General features: G+C 46.8%; 2 protein-coding genes across 2 annotated transcripts in view; both read right to left on the bottom strand.

Annotated features, from left to right (window-relative positions):
* Window positions 1-20,880, bottom strand: part of LOC123749156 (uncharacterized) — a 546,434-nt gene that overhangs the window by 181,838 nt on the left and 343,716 nt on the right. The gene's annotated exons all lie outside the window — the stretch shown is intronic.
* LOC138364640 (peptidyl-prolyl cis-trans isomerase-like) lies at window positions 7,990-15,412 on the bottom strand. The gene is made up of 2 exons (XM_069324609.1): window positions 15,165-15,412; window positions 7,990-15,048 (listed from the first exon to the last, which is right to left on the bottom strand). The coding sequence occupies exons 1-2, from the start codon at window positions 15,396-15,398 to the stop codon at window positions 14,533-14,535; spliced, it is 750 nt and encodes a 249-aa protein (XP_069180710.1). The 5' UTR covers window positions 15,399-15,412; the 3' UTR covers window positions 7,990-14,532.

Raw genomic sequence — 20,880 nt, 5'->3', positions numbered from 1 at the left:
TGGTGCCTGGGTGTGTCCACATCTGGCCTCCCAGCATGGTGCCTGGGTGTGTAAACATCTGGCCTCCCAGCATGGTGCCTGGGTGTGTCCACATCTGGCCTCCCAGCATGGTGCCTGGGTGTGTAAACATCTGGCCTCCCAGCATGGTGCCTGGGTGTGTAAACATCTGGCCTCCCAGCATGGTGCCTGGGGTGTGTAAACATCTGGCCTCCCAGCATGGTGCCTGGGGTGTGTCCACATCTGGCCTCCCAGCATGGTGCCTGGGTGTGTCCACATCTGGCCTCCCAGCATGGTGCCTGGGTGTGTCCACATCTGGCCTCCCAGCATGGTGCCTGGGTGTGTCCACATCTGGCCTCCCAGCATGGTGCCTGGGATGTGTCCACATCTGGCCTCCCTGCATGGTGCCTGGGGTGTGTCCACATCTGGCCTCCCTGCATGGTGCCTGGGTGTGTCCACATCTGGCCTCCCAGCATGGAGCCTGGGTGTGTCCACATCTGGCCTCCCAGCATGGTGCCTGGGTGTGTCCACATCTGGCCTCCCAGCATGGTGCCTGGGGTGTGTCCACATCTGGCCTCCCAGCATGGTGCCTGGGTGTGTCCACATCTGGCCTCCCAGCATGGTGCCTGGGGTGTGTCCACATCTGGCCTCCCAGCATGGTGCCTGGGGTGTGTCCACATCTGGCCTCCCAGCATGGTGCCTGGGTGTGTCCACATCTGGCCTCTCAGCATGGTGCCTGGGTGTGTCCACATCTGGCCTCCCTGCATGGTGCCTGGGTGTGTAAACATCTGGCCTCCCAGCATGGTGCCTGGGTGTGTCCACATCTGGCCTCCCAGCATGGTGCCTGGGGTGTGTCCACATCTGGCCTCTCAGCATGGTGCCTGGGTGTGTCCACATCTGGCCTCCCTGCATGGTGCCTGGGTGTGTAAACATCTGGCCTCCCAGCATGGTGCCTGGGTGTGTCCACATCTGGCCTCCCAGCATGGTGCCTGGGGTGTGTCCACATCTGGCCTCCCAGCATGGTGCCTGGGTGTGTCCACATCTGGCCTCCCAGCATGGTGTCTGGGTGTGGCCACATCTGGCCTCCCAGCATGGTGCCTGGGTGTGTACACATATGGCCTCCCAGCATGGTGCCTGGGGTGTGTCCACATCTGGCCTCCCAGCATGGTGCCTGGGTGTGTCCACATCTGGCCTCCCAGCATGGTGTCTGGGTGTGGCCACATCTGGCCTCCCAGCATGGAGCCTGGGGTGTGTCCACATCTGGCCTCCCAGCATGGTGCCTGGGTGTGTTCACATCTGGCCTCCCAGCATGGTGCCTGGGGTGTGGCCACAACTGGCTTCCCAGCATGGTGCCTGGGGTGTGGCCACATCTGGCCTCCCAGCATGGTGCCTGGGGTGTGTCCACATCTGGCCTCCCAGCATGGTGCCTGGGTGTGTACACATATGGCCTCCCAGCATGGTGCCTGGGGTGTGTCCACATCTGGCCTCCCAGCATGGTGCCTGGGTGTGTACACATATGGCCTCCCAGCATGGTGCCTGGGGTGTGGCCACATCTGGCTTCCACCACCACCACCAACACAACCTCTTAGTAGTAGGGAGTAGTGGTGGTGGTGGTGGTTGGGGGGGGGGGGGTGAGAGAGAGGTTGTATATAAAGGATTATTGATAAAGTTTGTGTAAGGTTGCTCGTGTTTTTGTCAAGAGTTGTAGGAATTTCTGGGAAAATAAATGAAAAAATTATGTTTCAGAGAGAATAAGATGATTCTTAGGTTAAGTTACATTATGTAGGAGAGAGAAAGTTAGGTTAGGTAAGCAATGTTGTGTAAGTTATGTTAATTAAGGTAGGCTAAGTTCAGTTAAGTTGGCTAAGTTATGTAAGTTGGGTACTGTCAGGATAGGTAAGTTTAACTAAGTTACATTAGAATAGGCTAGTACAGGTAAGTCAAGTTACATTAGGATATGTAAGTAAAGTTAAGTTAGTAAGGTTAGGTTAGGATAGGTTACATTATGTAAGTGAGTAAGGTTAGGAAAGTTAACCTTATGACTTACTACTTAAGTTAGTAAGGTTAGGTAGGTTAGGTTAGGTTAGGTAAGTTAAGTTAGTATTTATAAGGGGAAGTGCTTGAATGGTTATTGGCATGTCAAGACATGTTCCCAGCTTGGACTCGTCCAGGATGGGGGAGTACCCTACACTGTTGGAGGGCGCGGTGTGTCTGGGAAGAAGTACATGAAGGAACATTGAGGTTGGAGAAGAAGTTAATGGAGGAACTTGGAGGCTGGAGAAGAAGTGTGTGCTGAACTCTGTGGTAGAGCAGAACTCCATAGTGAGGAGTGCAGCAGATTGGGAGAACTGCACAAGTGCCTTTCCTGACATTTTGGAGGATCCAGATATAGGCAATGATTAAGGAGCTTCTAGGAGCAGAACAGAGGTTCATTGTGGACACATGATTGTATAAGGGCAAGTGCTTGAATGGTTATTGGCATGTAAGACGCAGTGTAAAGTGAGAGATTAATATATTCTTTTGTTGTGGGATACTTATGTAGATGTTTGAGGTATCTCAGCTCCAAGCAGTGAAAGAGTAGTAAGTGGTAAGCCAAGAGTTGTGCAGCCACTTGATATGGACAGTTGGTGAAGCCAGGATATGATAGTGGAGAGCTACCGGCTTGTACCAGTTTAGTGTTGTATGGTCATATTGCTGATCATATGTTTGTATTATGTAATTCCTGAGGTATAACACGGGGTATACCTCGTGCAACACGGGGTATACCACGTGCAACACGGGGTATACCACGTGCAACACGGGGTATACCATGTGCAACACGGGGTATACCTCGTGCAACACGGGGTATACCTCGTGTAACACGGGGTATACCACGTGCAACACGGGGTATACCATGTGCAACACGAGGTATACCACGTGAAACACGGGGTATACCTCGTGCAACACGGGGTATACCACGTGTAACACGGGGTATACCACGTGCAACACGGGGTATACCACGTGCAACACGGGGTATACCTCGTGCAACACGGGGTATACCTCGTGCAACACGGGGTATACCTCGTGCAACACGAGGTATACCACGTGCAACACGAGGTAAACCACGTGCAACACGGGGTAAACCACGTGCAACACGGGGTATACCACGTGCAACACGGGGTATACCACGTGCAACACGGGGTATACCACGTGCAACACGGGGTATACCACGTGCAACACGGGGTATACCACGTGCAACACGTGGTATACCACGTGCAACACGGAGTATACCACGTGCAACACGGGGTATACCACGTGCAACACGAGGTATACCACGTGCAACACGGGGTATACCACGTGCAACACGGGGTATACCACGTGCAACACGGGGTATACCACGTGCAACACGGGGTATACCACGTGCAATACGAGGTATACCTCGTGCAACACGGGGTATACCACGTGCAACACGGGGTATACCACGTGCAACACGGGGTATACCACGTGCAACACGGGATATACCACGTGCAACACGGGGTATACCACGTGCAACACGGGGTATACCACGTGCAACACGGGGTATACCACGTGCAATACGAGGTATACCATGTGCAACACGGGGTATACCACGTGCAACACGAGGTATACCACGTGCAACACGGGGTATACCCCATGCAACACGGGGTATACCCCATGAAACGAGGGGTATACCCCATGCAACACGGGGTATACTACGAGGCCATAAAGCCTGACCTAGGAGCTCCACCTCACATGACAGAGCCGTGTCCAGTGACCATAAAGCCTGACCTAGGAGCTCCACCTCACATGACAGAGCCGTGTCCAGTGACCATAAAGCCTGACCTAGGAGCTCCACCTCACATGAGAGAGCCGTGTCCAGTGACCATAAAGCCTGACCTAGGAGCTCCACCTCACATGACAGAGCCGTGTCCAGTGACCATAAAGCCTGACCTAGGAGCTCCACCTCACATGAGAGAGCCGTGTCCAGTGACCATAAAGCCTGACCTAGGAGCTCTACCTCACATGAGAGAGCCGTGTCCAGTGACCATAAAGCCTGACCTAGGAGCTCCACCTCACATGACAGAGCCGTGTCCAGTGACCATAAAGCCTGACCTAGGAGCTCCACCTCACATGACAGAGCCGTGTCCAGTGACCATAAAGCCTGACCTAGGAGCTCCACCTCACATGAGAGAGCCGTGTCCAGTGACCATAAAGCCTGACCTAGGAGCTCCACCTCACATGACAGAGCCGTGTCCAGTGACCATAAAGCCTGACCTAGGAGCTCCACCTCACATGACAGAGCCGTGTCCAGTGACCATAAAGCCTGACCTAGGAGCTCCACCTCACATGAGAGAGCCGTGTCCAGTGACCATAAAGCCTGACCTAGGAGCCCCACCTCACATGAGAGAGCCGTGTCCAGTGACCATAAAGCCTGACCTAGGAGCTCCACCTCACATGAGAGAGCCGTGTCCAGTGACCATAAAGCCTGACCTAGGAGCGCCACCTCACATGAGAGCCGTGTCCAGTGACCATAAAGCCTGACCTAGGAGCTCCACCTCACATGACAGAGCCGTGTCCAGTGACCATAAAGCCTGACCTAGGAGCTCCACCTCACATGACAGAGCCGTGTCCAGTGACCATAAAGCCTGACCTAGGAGCTCCACCTCACATGACAGAGCCGTGTCCAGTGACTATAAAGCCTGACCTAGGAGCTCCACCTCACATGACAGAGCCGTGTCCAGTGACCATAAAGCCTGACCTAGGAGCTCCACCACACATGAGAGAGCCGTGTCCAGTGACCATAAAGCCTGACCTAGGAGCTCCACCTCACATGAGAGAGCCGTGTCCAGTGACCATAAGGCCTGACCTAGGAGCTCCACCTCACATGACAGAGCCGTGTCCAGTGACGGTTACCAGGAAACTCTATATTATATTAATTACCCTTATTACCTTATATTAATATTATATAATATAATAATATTATATATTAATAATATATTAACCATTGCACATTAACCATTACAATGGGTAATCTACAATGGTTAATCAACATTACAATGGTTAATAACCATTACAGTGGTTAATGACCATTACAATGGTTAATGACCATTACAATGGTTAATGACCATTACAATGGTTAATCAACATTACAATGGTTAATGACCATTACAATGGTTAATCACCATTACAATGGTTAATCACCATTACAATGGTTAATCACCATTACAATGGTTAATCACCATTACAATGGTTAATCACCATTACAATGGTTAATCACCATTACAATGGTTAATCACCATTACAATGGTTAATCACCATTGCCAGTTTGCACCATCGCCACACAATGAGGTGTGAGTTTTGTGGTTCAAAACTAATTTGAACCAATTGATTAATTTTGATTAAGATATTATTAAGTAAACTCCCTCAGGTTGTGAGGGAAGTTCCTAACTTATCTTCTTGAAGTTATCTTGACATGATTTCTGGACTTATCGTCACTGCGGCCCGGTCCTCGACCAGGCCTGCTTTTTGTTACACACCCCCAGGAAGCAGCTTTCTAACTCCCAGGTACCTATTTACTGCTAGATGAACAGGGGCAACAGGGTGAAAGAAACTTTCCATTTCTGGGGGATCCCCTCCGACTTAGAGGATAACATTAATATCTTTGAGATTATATTTGATGTCTCTGAGAATACCTTTGATGGGTCTGATAATAGTTTTTGATGTCTTAGAGAATAACTTTGATGAACGAAGATGTCTTAGAAAGTTTCTTTGATGAACTAAGGTGACTTAGAAATTAATTTTGATGAGATGTATTAGAGAACAACTTTGATGAACGAAGATGTGTTAGAGAATAACTGTGATTAACAAAGATGTTTAAAGAATGCCTTTGAGGCACTTGAGTCTTTGAGCTTGTTATTGATGTCTCGAAGTGTGTCTTTGAGTATTTTTCTTACTCCATGAAGTATATTATTAGTTACAAAAGTGTTTAAAGAAGTTACATTTGACTATTTTTCTTACTCCATGAAGTATATTGTTAGTTACAAAAGTGTTTAAAGAAGTTACATTTGAATATTTTTAGTTAAGGGGAAGAGTTATTTTAATTAAGAATGAATGTAAAGACGATGTATTTGTCTATTTTTAGTAGATTGATGAATAATTTTAGTTAAGAAATGATGAACGTGGCTATTGTTAGTTGAATGACGATGGATAAAGAAATTATGATCAGTGTTGGAAAGTTTCTTCTGACATTTTTTTAGCTAAGAGAAAGGTTATTTTAGTTAAGAACAGTGTTGAACGAAGCTAATATTGACTATTTTTAGTTGATTGACGAATAATTTAGTTAAGAAATGACGAATGTGATTATTTTTTTGGTGACTGACAAAAACTTTTAGTTAAAAAGAACAAGTTTATCTTGGTAAATTTGTTACTGTATAAAGTGAAGATTTGTTTACAAACAGTGCTGGTAACAAATAATAAATTGTTAAGCAAAAATACATGGACATAGTTTTTGAAAATAAAGGTGATGAGTTACTACAAAGTTACTTTGTATTAACTTGTTAAGAATTAGTAATGTTGCTGTTGATAATATTTGACAAAGAACTAGTTACTGAATGGAAGAAATAATTGTACATTTGATTTTAAAGATCATGTAAGAGAATGCGGTGGACACAGTGAACATACGGGGAACATGAGAAAGTACACAGAGAACATGAATGAGAATGACATGAACCCAGTGAAGAACTTGCTAAGAACATTGAGAATATGACAAAGAACATAGAAAACATGAAAGAGAATGCAAAAATATGATTTGAACTGGCAGAGAACATGTTGTGAACATTGGTAGATAATGGAGAATACAGAGAACATGCTGTGAACATTGGTAGATAATGGAGAATATGGAGAACATGCTGTGAACATTGGTAGATAATGGAGAATACAGAGAACATGCTGTGAACATTGGTAGATAATGGAGAATACAGAGAACATGCTGTGAACATTGGTAGATAATGGAGAATACAGAGAACATGTTGTAAACATTGGTAGATAATGGAGAATACAGAGAACATGCTGTGAACATTGGTAGATAATGGAAAATATGGAGAAACAGGTGAAAAATATGGAATGGACATTTGGGAGGATATTTTAGGAACATGGAGAGAACATACAAATACAGGTTTGGATAACCTAAAAGTTATCCAAACCTGTATTTGTATAACCAGTATGGTAATATAACAACACACTATGGACCAGTATGGTAATATCACAACACACCATGGACCAGTATGGTAATATCACAACACACCATGGACCAGTATGGTAATATCACAACACACCATGGTCCAGTATGGTAATATCACAACACACCATGGACCAGTATGGTAATATCACAACACACCATGGACCAGTATGGTAATATCACAACACACCATGGACCAGTATGGTAATATAGCAACACACCATGGACCAGTATGGTAATATCACAACACACCATTGTCCAGTATGGTAATATAGCAACACACCATGGACCAGTATGGTAATATCACAACACACCATGGTCCAGTATGGTAATATCACAACACACCATGGACCAGTATGGTAATATCACAACACACCATGGACCAGTATGGTAATATAGCAACACACCATGGACCAGTATGGTAATATCACAACACACCATGGACCAGTATGTTAATATAGCAACACACCATGGACCAGTATGGTAATATCACAACACACCATGGTCCAGTATGGTAATATCACAACACACCATGGACCAGTATGGTAATATCACAACACACCATGGACCAGTATGGTAATATAACAACACACTATGGACTAGTATGGTAATATCACAACACACCATGGACCAGTATGGCAACAGTCAGTGGAAACTGTTAACAAACAGTTACAAAACATAATTGCCATAACTATTACAATTAATATAATTATTAGTAGTGACAGTGTCAGACCACGAAGGAAGAATTGAAACAGGAATTTCCTTAAGTACTTTCGTATTTAATAATACATCTTCAGAAGGGTGAGTTACATGTACATAGATTTGGACATATATAGGCAAGAGAGGTGAAGTGAAGTGAGGTACAATGATAAATGTATGACTGGGAATGGGTGGATGTAAATAGGGGGCTGTATCCTATGGGCCAATAGGCCCATAGGATACACTGGGCCAATAGGCCCATACATTGATAGGCCCATTGTATGGGCCAATAGGCCCATTGTATGGGCCAATAGGCCCATACATTGATATTAATAAAATAGTGGATATTAACATGGTATTAGTGAGACAAATGTGTATCAATGATCCTACTAAAAACGCCCTTTAACTGATCAATCAAAAATGGATCTAAAGTATACAAACCACTGCTAATGTTCAAGTTACATAATTTTGTAATCTGTATTAAAGCAGATTCAGTTATGTTCCTATTGAAAGTGCTTTTACAATTCGTTAATGAAGAAGCCATCTCCCAATCAATTTGGTGGGAATTTTCTGACAAATGAACAAACAACGCATTAGACAATTAGCCATGTCTTACAGAGTATTTATGTTGCGACATTCTACATTTCAAATCTTAAGATGTTTGCCCAACATAGAACCTATTATAATCTTTACAAGGTATTTTATATATGATACAATTATCACTACGAGGACTGTTTCTAGCTAATAGTTTTCTAACAGTATTTTCGTAATTAAACAATACATGTATATCAAAAAGTTTCAAGGCCTTGACAATATTTTCAAACCCAGAAAAATATGGTAAACACAACACATTCTTTGGGGGAATTTTCTCACTGCATATATTATTATAATATGTACGACGTGCTTTGCTACGGCAAACTTCCAAAAAACTCAGTGGATAACAAAGCTTGAGACCAATAGAATCAATATTCTTAAACTCTTCATCAAAGAATTCTGGACTAACAACCCGAAGAGCTCTTGAGATACATAGAGGAAAAAATAGATTTTTTCACATTGTATCTGTCCTGAGAAATAATGAATAAGATAAATTATTCGTAGACTTCGTGTAAAAACTAAACTTTAGTGAACAATCTTCCCTATGAATAAGTATATCTAAGAATGGCAAACATTTACCAATTTCAGTCTCCATAGTAAATTTTCTAGAGGTGACTTGATCATTAAGTTTAGCTACAAATTCGTCTGTGTTTACATCTGTAGGCCATATACACAAAATATCATCAACATATCTAAACCATGGAATGATTCCAGGGGTAATTATTGAAACAAATTTTTCATCATGAGTAAATTTTCGTGATTTAAACACATAATTATTAGTAGTGTTTAGCAGTAATATTATTTACAGACTAACAAGCACCGACCAATTTACAACTGTAGAGTAACACTATGGATAATGAAATAATATATATTATATTACATTGTTATATTCTGGTGTAAAATATATACATGGCAGCTTATCCACAGCTAAGTTTTGTTACTTAGCTTAGTGTTTGACCCCATGTGTGGGACCTGAGTGATAGTGAGGAGATGGTGATGTACAAGTGATGGTGATATAGCAGTGATAGTGAGGTGAAGGTGATATACCAGTGATGGTGATATAGCAGTGATAGTGAGGTGAAGGTGATATACCAGTGATGGTGATATAGCAGTGATAGTGAGGTGAAGGTGATATAGCAGTGATAGTGAGGTGAAGGTGATATACCAGTGATGGTGATATACCAGTGATGGTGATATAGCAGTGATAGTGAGGTGAAGGTGATGTACCAGTGATGGTGATATAGCAGTGATAGTGAGGTGAAGGTGATATACCAGTGATGGTGATATAGAAGATGATGGTGATATAGCAAGTGATAGTGAGGTGATGGTGATATAGCAAGTGATAGTGAGGTGATGGTAATATATTAGTGATAGTGAGGTGATGGTGATATATTAGTGATAGTGAGGTGATGGTGATATAGCAGTGATAGTGAGGTGATGGTGATATATTAGTGATAGTGAGGTGATAGTGATATAACAGTGATAGTGAGATGATGGTGATATAGCAGTGATAGTGAGGTGATGGTGATATATTAGTGATAGTGAGGTGATGTTGATATATTAGTGATAGTGAGCTGATGTTGATATATTAGTGATAGTGAGCTGATGTTGATATATTAGTGATAGTGATATAACAGTGATAGTGAGATGGTGATATAGCAAGTGATAGTGAGGTGATGGTGATATAGCAAGTGATAGTGAGGTGATGGTAATATATTAGTGATAGTGAGGTGATGGTGATATATTAGTGATAGTGAGGTGATGGTGATATATTAGTGATAGTGAGGTGATGGTGATATAGCAGTGATAGTGAGGTGATGGTGATATATTAGTGATAGTGAGGTGATGTTGATATATTAGTGATAGTGATATAACAGTGATAGTGAGGTGATGGTGATATAGAAGTGATAGTGATATAACAGTGATAGTGAGGTGATGGTGATATAGCAGTGATAGTGAGGTAAAGGTGATAGTGATGGTGATATAACAGTGATAGTGAGGTGATGTGATATATCAGTGATAGTGATATAGCAGTGATAGTGTGATGTGGTGATATAGCAGTGATAGTGAGGTGATGGTGATATAGCAGTGATAGTGAGGTGAAGGAAATATAGCAGTGATGGTGCAATAGTGGTGATGTAGCAATGATAGTGATATATTAGTGAAAGTAAGGAGGAAATATATCAGTGTGAGGTGATAAAGCAGTGAAAGTGAGATGATGTTGGTGAAGCAGTGAAAGTGATAGTGAGCTGTTGGTGATATAACAGTGACAACAGCTGTCATATAGTGACACCAACAATCAGTTACTCAACATGGTCAGTTTATGATCCCAGGTGTGGGACCTGAGGTGATGGTGATATAGATGTTATAGAGAGGTGATAGTGATATAGCAATGATAGGTGACAGTACTGTGAAAGAGCAAATGATGGTGATACAGCAGTGATAATCACGTATGATAGTTAAACACCAAAGATAGTGAAGTTATGGTAATATAGTGATAAAGGTTGTACTTGAATTACATTGGCATCAAAACCCACAGTCCATAGTGATGCAGGAGTGATGGTGATGGGTTATGGTACAGTGAACTAGAGTGGCAGCACAACACCACAGTAGTGATGGTACAGTGAACTATAGTGGGAGCACAACACCACAGTAGTGATGGTACAGTGAACTAGAGTGGCAGCACAACACCACAGTAGTGATGGTACAGTGAACAAGAGTGGCAGCACAACACCACAGTAGTGATGGTACAGTGAACTAGAGTGGCAGCACAACACCACAGTAGTGATGGTACAGTGAACGAGAGTGGCAGCACAACACCACAGTAGTGATGGTACAGTGAACTAGAGTAGCAGCACAACACCACAGTAGTGATGGGTTAAGGTACAGTGAACTAGAGTGGCAGCACAACACCACAGTAGTGATGGGTTATGGTACAGTGAACTAGAGTGGCAGCACAACACCACGGTAGTGATGGTACAGTGAACTAGAGTGGCAGCACAACACCACAGTAGTGATGGTGATGGTACAGTGAACTATAGTGGCAGCACAACACCACAGTAGTGATGGTGGTGGTACAGTGAACTAGAGTGGCAGCACAACACCACAGTAGTGATGGTGGTGGTACAGTGAACTAGAGCGGCAGCACAACACCACAGTAGTGATGGTGGTGGTACAGTGAACTAGAGTGGCAGCACAACACCACAGTAGTGATGGTGGTGGTACAGTGAACTAGAGTGGCAGCACAACACCACAGTAGTGATGGTACAGTGAACTAGAGTGGCAGCACAACACCACAATAGTGATGGTACAGTGAACTAGAGTGGCAGCACAACACCACAGTAGTGATGGTGGTGGGTTATGGTACAGTGAACTAGAGTGGCAGCACAACACCACAGTAGTGATGGTGATGGGTTATGGTACAGTGAACTAGAGTGGCAGCACAACACCACAGTAGTGATGGTGATGGGTTATGGTACAGTGAACTAGAGTGGCAGCACAACACCACAGTATTGATGGTACAGTGAACTAGAGTGGTAGCACAACACCACAGTAGTGATGGTGATGGTACAGTGAACTATAGTGGCAGCACAACACCACAGTAGTGATGGTGGTGGTACAGTGAACTAGACTGGCAGCACAACACCACAGTAGTGATGGTACAGTGAACTAGAGTGGCAGCACAACACCACAGTAGTGATGGTACAGTGAACTAGAGTGGCAGCACAACACCACAGTAGTGATGGTGATGGTACAGTGAACTAGAGTGGCAGCACAACACCACAGTTGTGATGGTGATGGTACAGTGAACTAGAGTGGCAGCACAACACCACAGTAGTGATGGTGATGGGTTATGGTACAGTGAACTAGAGTGGCAGCACAACACCACAGTAGTGATGGTGATGGGTTATGGTACAGTGAACTAGAGTGGCAGCACAACACCACAGTAGTGATGGTACAGTGAACTAGAGTGGCAGCACACCACAGTAGTGATGGTGATGGTACAGTGAACTAGAGTGGCAGCACAACACCACAGTTGTGATGGTGATGGTACAGTGAACTAGAGTGGCAGCACAACACCACAGTAGTGATGGTGATGGTACAGAGAACTAGAGTGGCAGCACAATACCACAGTAGTGATGGTGATGGTACAGTGAACTAGAGTGGCAGCACAACACCACAGTAGTGATGGTGGTGGTACAGTGAACTAGACTGGCAGCACAACACCACAGTAGTGATGGTACAGTGAACTAGAGTGGCAGCACAACACCACAGTAGTGATGGTACAGTGAACTAGAGTGGCAGCACAACACCACAGTAGTGATGGTGATGGTACAGTGAACTAGAGTGGCAGCACAACACCACAGTTGTGATGGTGATGGTACAGTGAACTAGAGTGGCAGCACAACACCACAGTAGTGATGGTGATGGGTTATGGTACAGTGAACTAGAGTGGCAGCACAACACCACAGTAGTGATGGTGATGGGTTATGGTACAGTGAACTAGAGTGGCAGCACAACACCACAGTAGTGATGGTACAGTGAACTAGAGTGGCAGCACACCACAGTAGTGATGGTGATGGTACAGTGAACTAGAGTGGCAGCACAACACCACAGTTGTGATGGTGATGGTACAGTGAACTAGAGTGGCAGCACAACACCACAGTAGTGATGGTGATGGTACAGAGAACTAGAGTGGCAGCACAATACCACAGTAGTGATGGTGATGGTACAGTGAACTAGAGTGGCAGCACAACACCACAGTAGTGATGGTGGTGGTACAGTGAACTTGAGTGACAGCACAACACCACAGTAGTGATGGTGATGGTACAGTGAACTAGAGTGGCAGCACAACACCACAGTATTGATGGTACAGTGAACTAGAGTGGCAGCACAACACCACAGTAGTGATGGTACAGTGAACTAGAGTGGCAGCACAACACCACAGTAGTGATGGTACAGTGAACTAGAGTGGCAACACAACACCACAGTAGTGATGGTGGTGGTACAGTGAACTAGAGTGGAAGCACAACACCACAGTAGTGATGGTACAGTGAACTAGAGTGGCAACACAACACCACAGTAGTGATGGTGGTGGTACAGTGAACTAGAGTGGCAGCACAACACTACAGTAGTGATGGTACAGTGAACTAGAGTGGCAGGACAACATCACAGTAGTGATGGTGAAGGTACAGTGAACTAGAGTGGCAGCACAACACCACAGTAGTGATGGTGATGGTACAGTGAACTAGAGTGGCAACACAACACCACAGTAGTGATGGTGAAGGTACAGTGAACCAGAGTGGCAGCACAACACCACAGTAGTGATGGTGATAGTACAGTGAACTAGAGTGGCAGCACAACACAGTAGTGATGGTGGTGGTACAGTGAACTAGAGTGGCAACACAACACCACAGTAGTGATGGTGATGGTACAGTGAACTAGAGTGGCAGCACAACACCATAGTAGTGATGGTACAGTGAACTAGAGTGGCAGCACAACACCACAGTAGTGATGGTGATGGTACAGTGAACTAGAGTGGCAACACAACACCACAGTAGTGATGGTGATGGTACAGTGAACTAGAGTGGCAGCACAACACAGTAGTGATGGTGGTGGTACAGTGAACTAGAGTGGCAACACAACACCACAGTAGTGATGGTGATGGTACAGTGAACTAGAGTGGCAGCACAACACGACAGTAGTGATGGTGGTGGTACAGTGAACTAGAGTGGCAGCACAACACCACAGTAGTGATGGTGGTGGTACAGTGAACTATAGTGGCAGCACAACACCACAGTAGTGATGGTACAGTGAACTAGAGTGGCAGCACAACACCACAGTAGTGATGGTGATGGTACAGTGAACTAGAGTGGCAGCACAACACCACAGTAGTGATGGTGATGGTACAGTGAACTAGAGTGGCAGCACAACACCACAGTAGTGATGGTGATGGTACAGTGAACTAGAGTGGCAGCACAACACCAAAGTAGTGATGGTACAGTGAACTAGAGTGGCAGCACAACACCACAGTCCACCACAGTCACCTCCGTAATGTCACTGTGGTTGACTGCTGCCCTCACCACATCCAGGCCGCTCACCACATCACCGAAGACACATGGCCACTGGCCACCAGCCTGGTGGTCCCTGGTGATGATGAAGAACTGGGCACTCGTGGGATCCCCCGGCCGCCGCCACCAGGACCCCACAGCTCCTGCCTGGCCTGACCTCCGGTACTGCCCCTGGAGGTCAGGCAACAGTGGGGCTCCTCCCTTACCATCATTACTCTCGTAGTCTCCGCCCTCCACCCACTCCCCCGGGCGACCCTTGTCCAACACCCTCAACAGTTTAGTGTTGCGGAAGGTGTGGCCCCGCTGGCCCGTACACAACAACACAAACTGTCTGGCCAGCGGAGTGTCAGGGGTCAGCCGGATGGTGACCCGCCCTCTTGTTGACCCCGCCCACCCGAGCTCAAGGAACGCCAGGGTGCAGGAGGGGTCCAGCGCGCCCACAACATCACTCTCCTGCACAAGATGATATAAATCATGCTGGTAACTGTATAACAAAATGTTATCATATTAGTTATCACAACTCAGTAAGTCAGTAATGTCAGTAAGACTAGTGGGTGTAATAAAGTAACCTGGATGGTGTGGGCGTGGGCGGGCGTGGGCTGACGCAGGAGTGGGTGGAGGTACAGCTGTCCGACTTGTAGAGTTATCCTGGCGGAGCGGCGGCCATCTTGGTCTTCCTGGACGGCCACCACCCGGCCAGCCTCCACCAGCCTCTTGACGGCCACCACCCGGCCAGCCTCCACCAGGCTCTTGACGGCCACCACCCGGCCAGCCTCCACCAGGCTCTTGACGGGCTCACTCATCCTGCGTAGGTCCTCAACCTGTGGACAGTGTCAGCCCCATTATCACTTGTGGACAGTGTCAGCCCCATTATCACCTGTGGTCAGTGTCAGCCCCAGTATCACCTGTGGAAAGTGTCAGCACCATTATCACCTGTGGTCAATGGCAGCCCCATTATCACCTGTAGACAGTGTCAGCCCCATTATCACCTGTGGACAGTGTCAGTCCCAGTATCACATGTGAACAGTGTCCGCCCCATTATAACCTGTAGACAGTGTCAGCTCCATTATCACCTGTGGTCAGTGTCAGCCCCATTATCCCCTGTGAACAGTGTCAGCCCCATTATCACCTATAGACAGTGTCAGCCCCATTATCACCTGTGGTCAGTGTCAGCCCCATTATCCCCTGTGAACAGTGTCAGCCCCATTATCCCCTGTGAACAGTGTCAGCCCCATTATAACCTGTAGACAGTGTCAGCCCCATTATCACCTGTGGTCAGTGTCAGCCCCATTATCCCCTGTGAACAGTGTCAGCCCCATTATCACCTGTAAAGTGTCAGCCCCATTATCACCTGTGGTCAGTGTCAGCCCCATTATCCCCTGTGGACAGTGTCAGCCCCATTATCACCTGTGGTGAGTGTCAGCCCCATTATCCCCTGTGGACAGTGTCAACTCCATTATCACCTGTGGTCAGTGTCAGCACCATTATCACCTGTGGTGAGTGTCAACTCCATTATCACCTATGGTCAGTGTCAGCCCCATTATCACCTGTGGTGTCAGCCCCATTATCACCTGTGGACAGTGTCAGTTCCATTATCACGTGTGGTGAGTGTCAACTCCATTATAACCTGTGGTCAGTGTCAGCCCCATTATCACCTGTGGTCAGTGTCAGCCCCATTATAACCTGTGGTCAGTGTCAGCCCCATTATCACCTGTGGTGTCAGCCCCATTATCCCCTGTGGACAGTGTCAGTTCCATTATCACCTGTGGACAGTGTCAACTCCATTATCACCTGTGGACGGTGTCAGCCCCAGTATCACCTGTGGAAAGTGTCAGCACCATTATCACACGTGGTCAATGTCAGCCCCATTATCACCTGTAGACAGTGTCAGCCCCATTATCACCTGTGGTCAGTGTGAGCACCATTATCACCTGTGGACAGTGTCAGCCCCATTATCACCTGTGGACAGTGTCAGCCCCATTATCTCCTGTGGTCAGTGTCAGCCCCATTATCACCTGTGGACAGTGTGAGCACCATTATCACCTGTGGTCAGTGTGAGCACCATTATCACCTGTGGACAGTGTCAGCCCCATTACCACCTGTGGTCAGTGTCAGACCCATTATCACCTGTGGACAGTGTCAGCCCCATTATCACCTGTGGTCAGTGTCAGCCCCATTATCGCCTGTGGACAGTGTCAGCCCCATTATCACCTGTGGTCAGTGTCAGACCCATTATCACCTGTGGACAGTGTCAGCCCCATTATCACCTGTAGTCAGTGTCAGACCCATTATCACCTGTGGACAGTGCCAGCTTAATTATCACCTGTGGACAGTGTCAGCACCATTATCACCTGTGGACAGTGTCAGCACCATTATCACCTGTGGACAGTGTCAGCCCCATTATCACCTGTGGTCAGTGTCAGGCCCATTATCACCTGTGGACAGTGTCAGCCCCATTATCACCTGTGGTCAGTGTCAGCCCCATTATCACCTGTGGACACTGTCAGCAGCATTATCACTTGTGGTTAGTGTCAGCACCATTATCACCTGTGGACAGTGTCAGCCCCATTATCACATGTGAACAGTGCCAGCCCCATTATAACCTGTGGACAGTGTCAGCCCCATTATCACCTGTGGATAGTGTCAGTCCCATTATCACCTGTGGACAGTGTCAGCCCCATTATCACCTGTGGTCAGTGTCAGGCCCATTATCACCTGTGGACAGTGTCAGCCCCATTATCACCTGTGGTCAGTGTCAGGCCCATTGTCACCTGTGGACAGTGTCAGCACTATTATCACCTGTGGACAGTGTCAGCCCCATTATCACATGTGAACAGTGTCAGCCCCATTATAACCTGTGGACAGTGTCAGCCCCATTATCACCTGTGGACAGTGTCAGCTCCATATCACCTGTGGAGTGTCAGCCCCATTATCACCTGTGGTCAGTGTCAGGCCCATTATCACCTGTGGACAGTGTCAGCTCCATTATCAGTTGTGGTCAGTGTCAGCCCCATTATCACCTGTGGTCAGTGTCAGCCCCATTATCACCTGTGGTCAGTGTCAGATCAATACTACCTGTGGACAGTGTCAGCCCCATTATCACCTGTGGACAGTGTCAGCCCCATTATCACCTGTGATCATTGTCAGCCCCATTATCACCTGTGGCCAGTGTCAGATCAATATTAACTGTGGACAGTGTCAGCCCCATTATCACCTGTGGACCGTGTCAGCTCCATTATCACCTGTGGACAGTGTCAGCCCCATTATCACCTGTGATCATTGTCAGCCCCATTATCACCTGTCGTCAGTGTCAGATCAATATTACATGTGGACAGTGTCAGCCCTATTATCACCTGTGGACAGTGTCAGCTCCATTATCACCTGTGGGCAGTGTCAGCACCATTATCACCTGTGGAAAGTGTCAGCTCCATTATCACCTGTGGACAGTGTCAGCACCATTATCACACGTGGACAGTGTCAGCCCCATTATCACATGTGGACAGTGTCAGCCCCATTATCACATGTGGACAGTGTCAGCCCCATTAACACATGTGGCAAGTGTCATCCCCATTATCAGCTATGGACAGTGTCAGCACCATTAACACCTATGGACAGTGTCAGCACCATTATCAACTGTGGACAGTATCAGCCCCATTGCCAAATGTGTACAGTGTCAGCTCAATTATCACCTGTGGACAGTGTCAGTACCATTATCACTTGTGGACAGTGTCAGCACCATTATCACCTGTGGACAGTGTCAGCCCCATTATTACATGTAGACAGTGTCAGCCCCATTGCCACAAGTGGTCAGTGTCAGACCCATTATCACCTATGGTCAGTGTCAACTCCATTATCACCTGTGGTCAGTGTCAGACCCATTATCACCTGTGGATAGGGTCAGCACCATTATCACCTGTGGATAGGGTCAGCCCCATTATCACCTGTGGATAGGGTCAGCACCATTATCACCTGTGGATAGGGTAGCACCATTATCACCTGTGGTCAGTGTCATCCACATTATCACCTGTGGACAGTGTCAGCACCATTATCACCTGTGGTCAGTCTCAGCCCCATTATCACATGTGGACAGTGTCAGCCCCACTATCACCTGTGGTGTCAGCTCAATTATCACGTGTGGATAGGGTCAGGACCATTGTCACCTGTGGACAGTGTCATCCCCATTATCACCTGTGGACCGTGTCAGCCCCATTATCACCTGTGGTCAGTCTCAGCCCCATTATCACCTGTGGACCGTGTCAGCCCCATTTTCACCTGTGGTCAGTCTCAGCCCCATTATCACCTGTGGACAGTGTCAGCACCATTATCACATGTGGTCAGTGTCAGCCCCATTATCACCTGTGGTCAGTGTCAGCTCCATTATCACACGTGGACAGTGTCAGCACCATTATCACCTGTGGACAGTGTCAGCCCCAATATCACCTGTGGACAGTGTCAGCCCCATTATCACCTGTGGACAGTGTCAGCCCCATTATCACCTGTGGTCAGTGTCAGCCCCATTATCACCTGTGGACAGTGTCAGCACCATTATCACCTGTGAACAGTGTCAGGCCCATTATCACCTGTGGACAGTGTCAGCCCCATTATCCCGTGGTCAGTGTCAGCTCCATTATCACCTGTGGACAGTGTCAGCCCCATTATCACCTGTGGACAGTGTCAGCCCCATTAAACCTGTGGTCAGTGTCAGCTCCATTATCACTATGGACAGTGTCAGGCCCATTATCACCTGTGGACAATGTCAGGTTCATTATCACCTGTGGACAGTGTCAGCCCCATTATCACCTGTGATCAGTGTCAGCACCATTATCACCTGTGTTCAGTGTCAGCACCATTATCACCTGTGGTCAGTGTCAACCTCATTATCACCTGTGGACAATGTCAGGTCCATTATCACCTGTGGACAGTGTCAGCCCCATTATCACCTGTGGTCAGTGTCAGCATCATTATCACCTGTGGACAGTGTCAGCACCATTATCACCTGTGGACAGTGTCAGCACCCTTATCACCTGTGATCATTGTCAGCCCCATTATCACCTGTGAACAGTGTCAGCACCCTTATCACCTGTGATCATTGTCAGCCCCATTATCACCTGTGGTCAGTGTCAGATCAATATTACCTGTGGACAGTGTCAGCCCCATTATCACCTGTGGACAGTGTCAGCTCCATTATCACCTGTGGACAGTGTCAGCACCCTTATCAGCTGTGATCATTGTCAGCCCCATTATCACACGTGGACAGTCTCAGCTCATTAACACCTATGGAAAGTGTCAGCACCATTATCACCTGTGGTCAGTGTCAGCCCCATATCACCTGTGGTCAGTGTCAGCCCCATTATCACCTGTGGAGAGTGTCAGCACCATTATCATCTGTGAACAGTGTCAGGCCAATTATCACCTGTTGACAGTGTCAGCCCCATTATCCCGTGGTCAGTGTCAGCTCCATTATCACCTGTGGACAGTGTCAGCCCCATTATCACCTGTGGACAGTGTCACCCCCATTATCACCTGTGGTAGGGTGTCAGCTCCATTATCACTATGGACAGTGTCAGGCCCATTATCACCTGTAGACAGTATCAGCTCCATTAACACCTGTGGACAGTGTCAGCCCCATTATCACCTGTGGTCAGTGTCAGACCCATTATCACATGTGGACAGTGTCAGCCCTACTATCACCTATGGTCAGTGTCAACTCCATTATCACCTGTGGACAGTATCAGCCCCATTATCACCTGTGGTGAGTGTCAACTCCATTATCACCTGTTGTCAGTGTCAGCCCCATTATCACCTTTGATCAGTGTCAACTCCATTATCACCTGTGGTCAGTGTCAGGCCCATAATCACCTGTGGTCAGTGTCAACTCCATTATCACCTGTGGTCAGTGTCAGCCCCATAATCACATGTGGACAGTGTCAGCACCATTATCACCTGTGGACAGTGTCAGCCCCATTATCACCTGTGGACTGTGTCAGCCCCATTATCACCTGTGGTCAGTGTCAGCTCCATTATCACATGAGGACAGTGTCAGCACCATTATCATCTGTGGACAGTGTCAGCCCCATTATCACCTGTGGACAGTGTCAGCCCCATTATCACCTGTGGACAGTCAGCCCCATTATGACCTGTGGACAGTGTTAGCCCCATTATGACCTGTGGACAGTGTTAGCCCCATTATCACCTGTGGTCAGTGTCAGCCCCATTATTACCTGTGGACAGTGTCAGCACCATTATCACCTGTGAACAGTGTCAGGCCCATTATCACCTGTGGAC

This window comes from Procambarus clarkii, chromosome 14, assembly GCF_040958095.1.
Source record: "Procambarus clarkii isolate CNS0578487 chromosome 14, FALCON_Pclarkii_2.0, whole genome shotgun sequence".
In the NCBI taxonomy this organism is placed as follows: domain Eukaryota; kingdom Metazoa; phylum Arthropoda; class Malacostraca; order Decapoda; family Cambaridae; genus Procambarus; species Procambarus clarkii.
The sequence above is the reverse complement of the archived record's forward strand: the minus strand, read 5'-3'. Positions and strand labels throughout refer to the sequence as shown.

What these genes read in the sequence shown, in the direction of transcription:
- LOC138364640 (XM_069324609.1), bottom strand. Translation starts at nt 15,398, where the DNA reads ATGAGTGAGCCCGTCAAGAGCCTGGTGGAGGCTGGCCGGGTGGTGGCC. An exon ending in CCCACGCCCACACCATCCAG is followed by an intron (nt 15,049 to 15,164) that starts GTTACTTTATTA and finishes CATCTTGTGCAG; the next exon opens with GAGAGTGATGTTGTGGGCGC.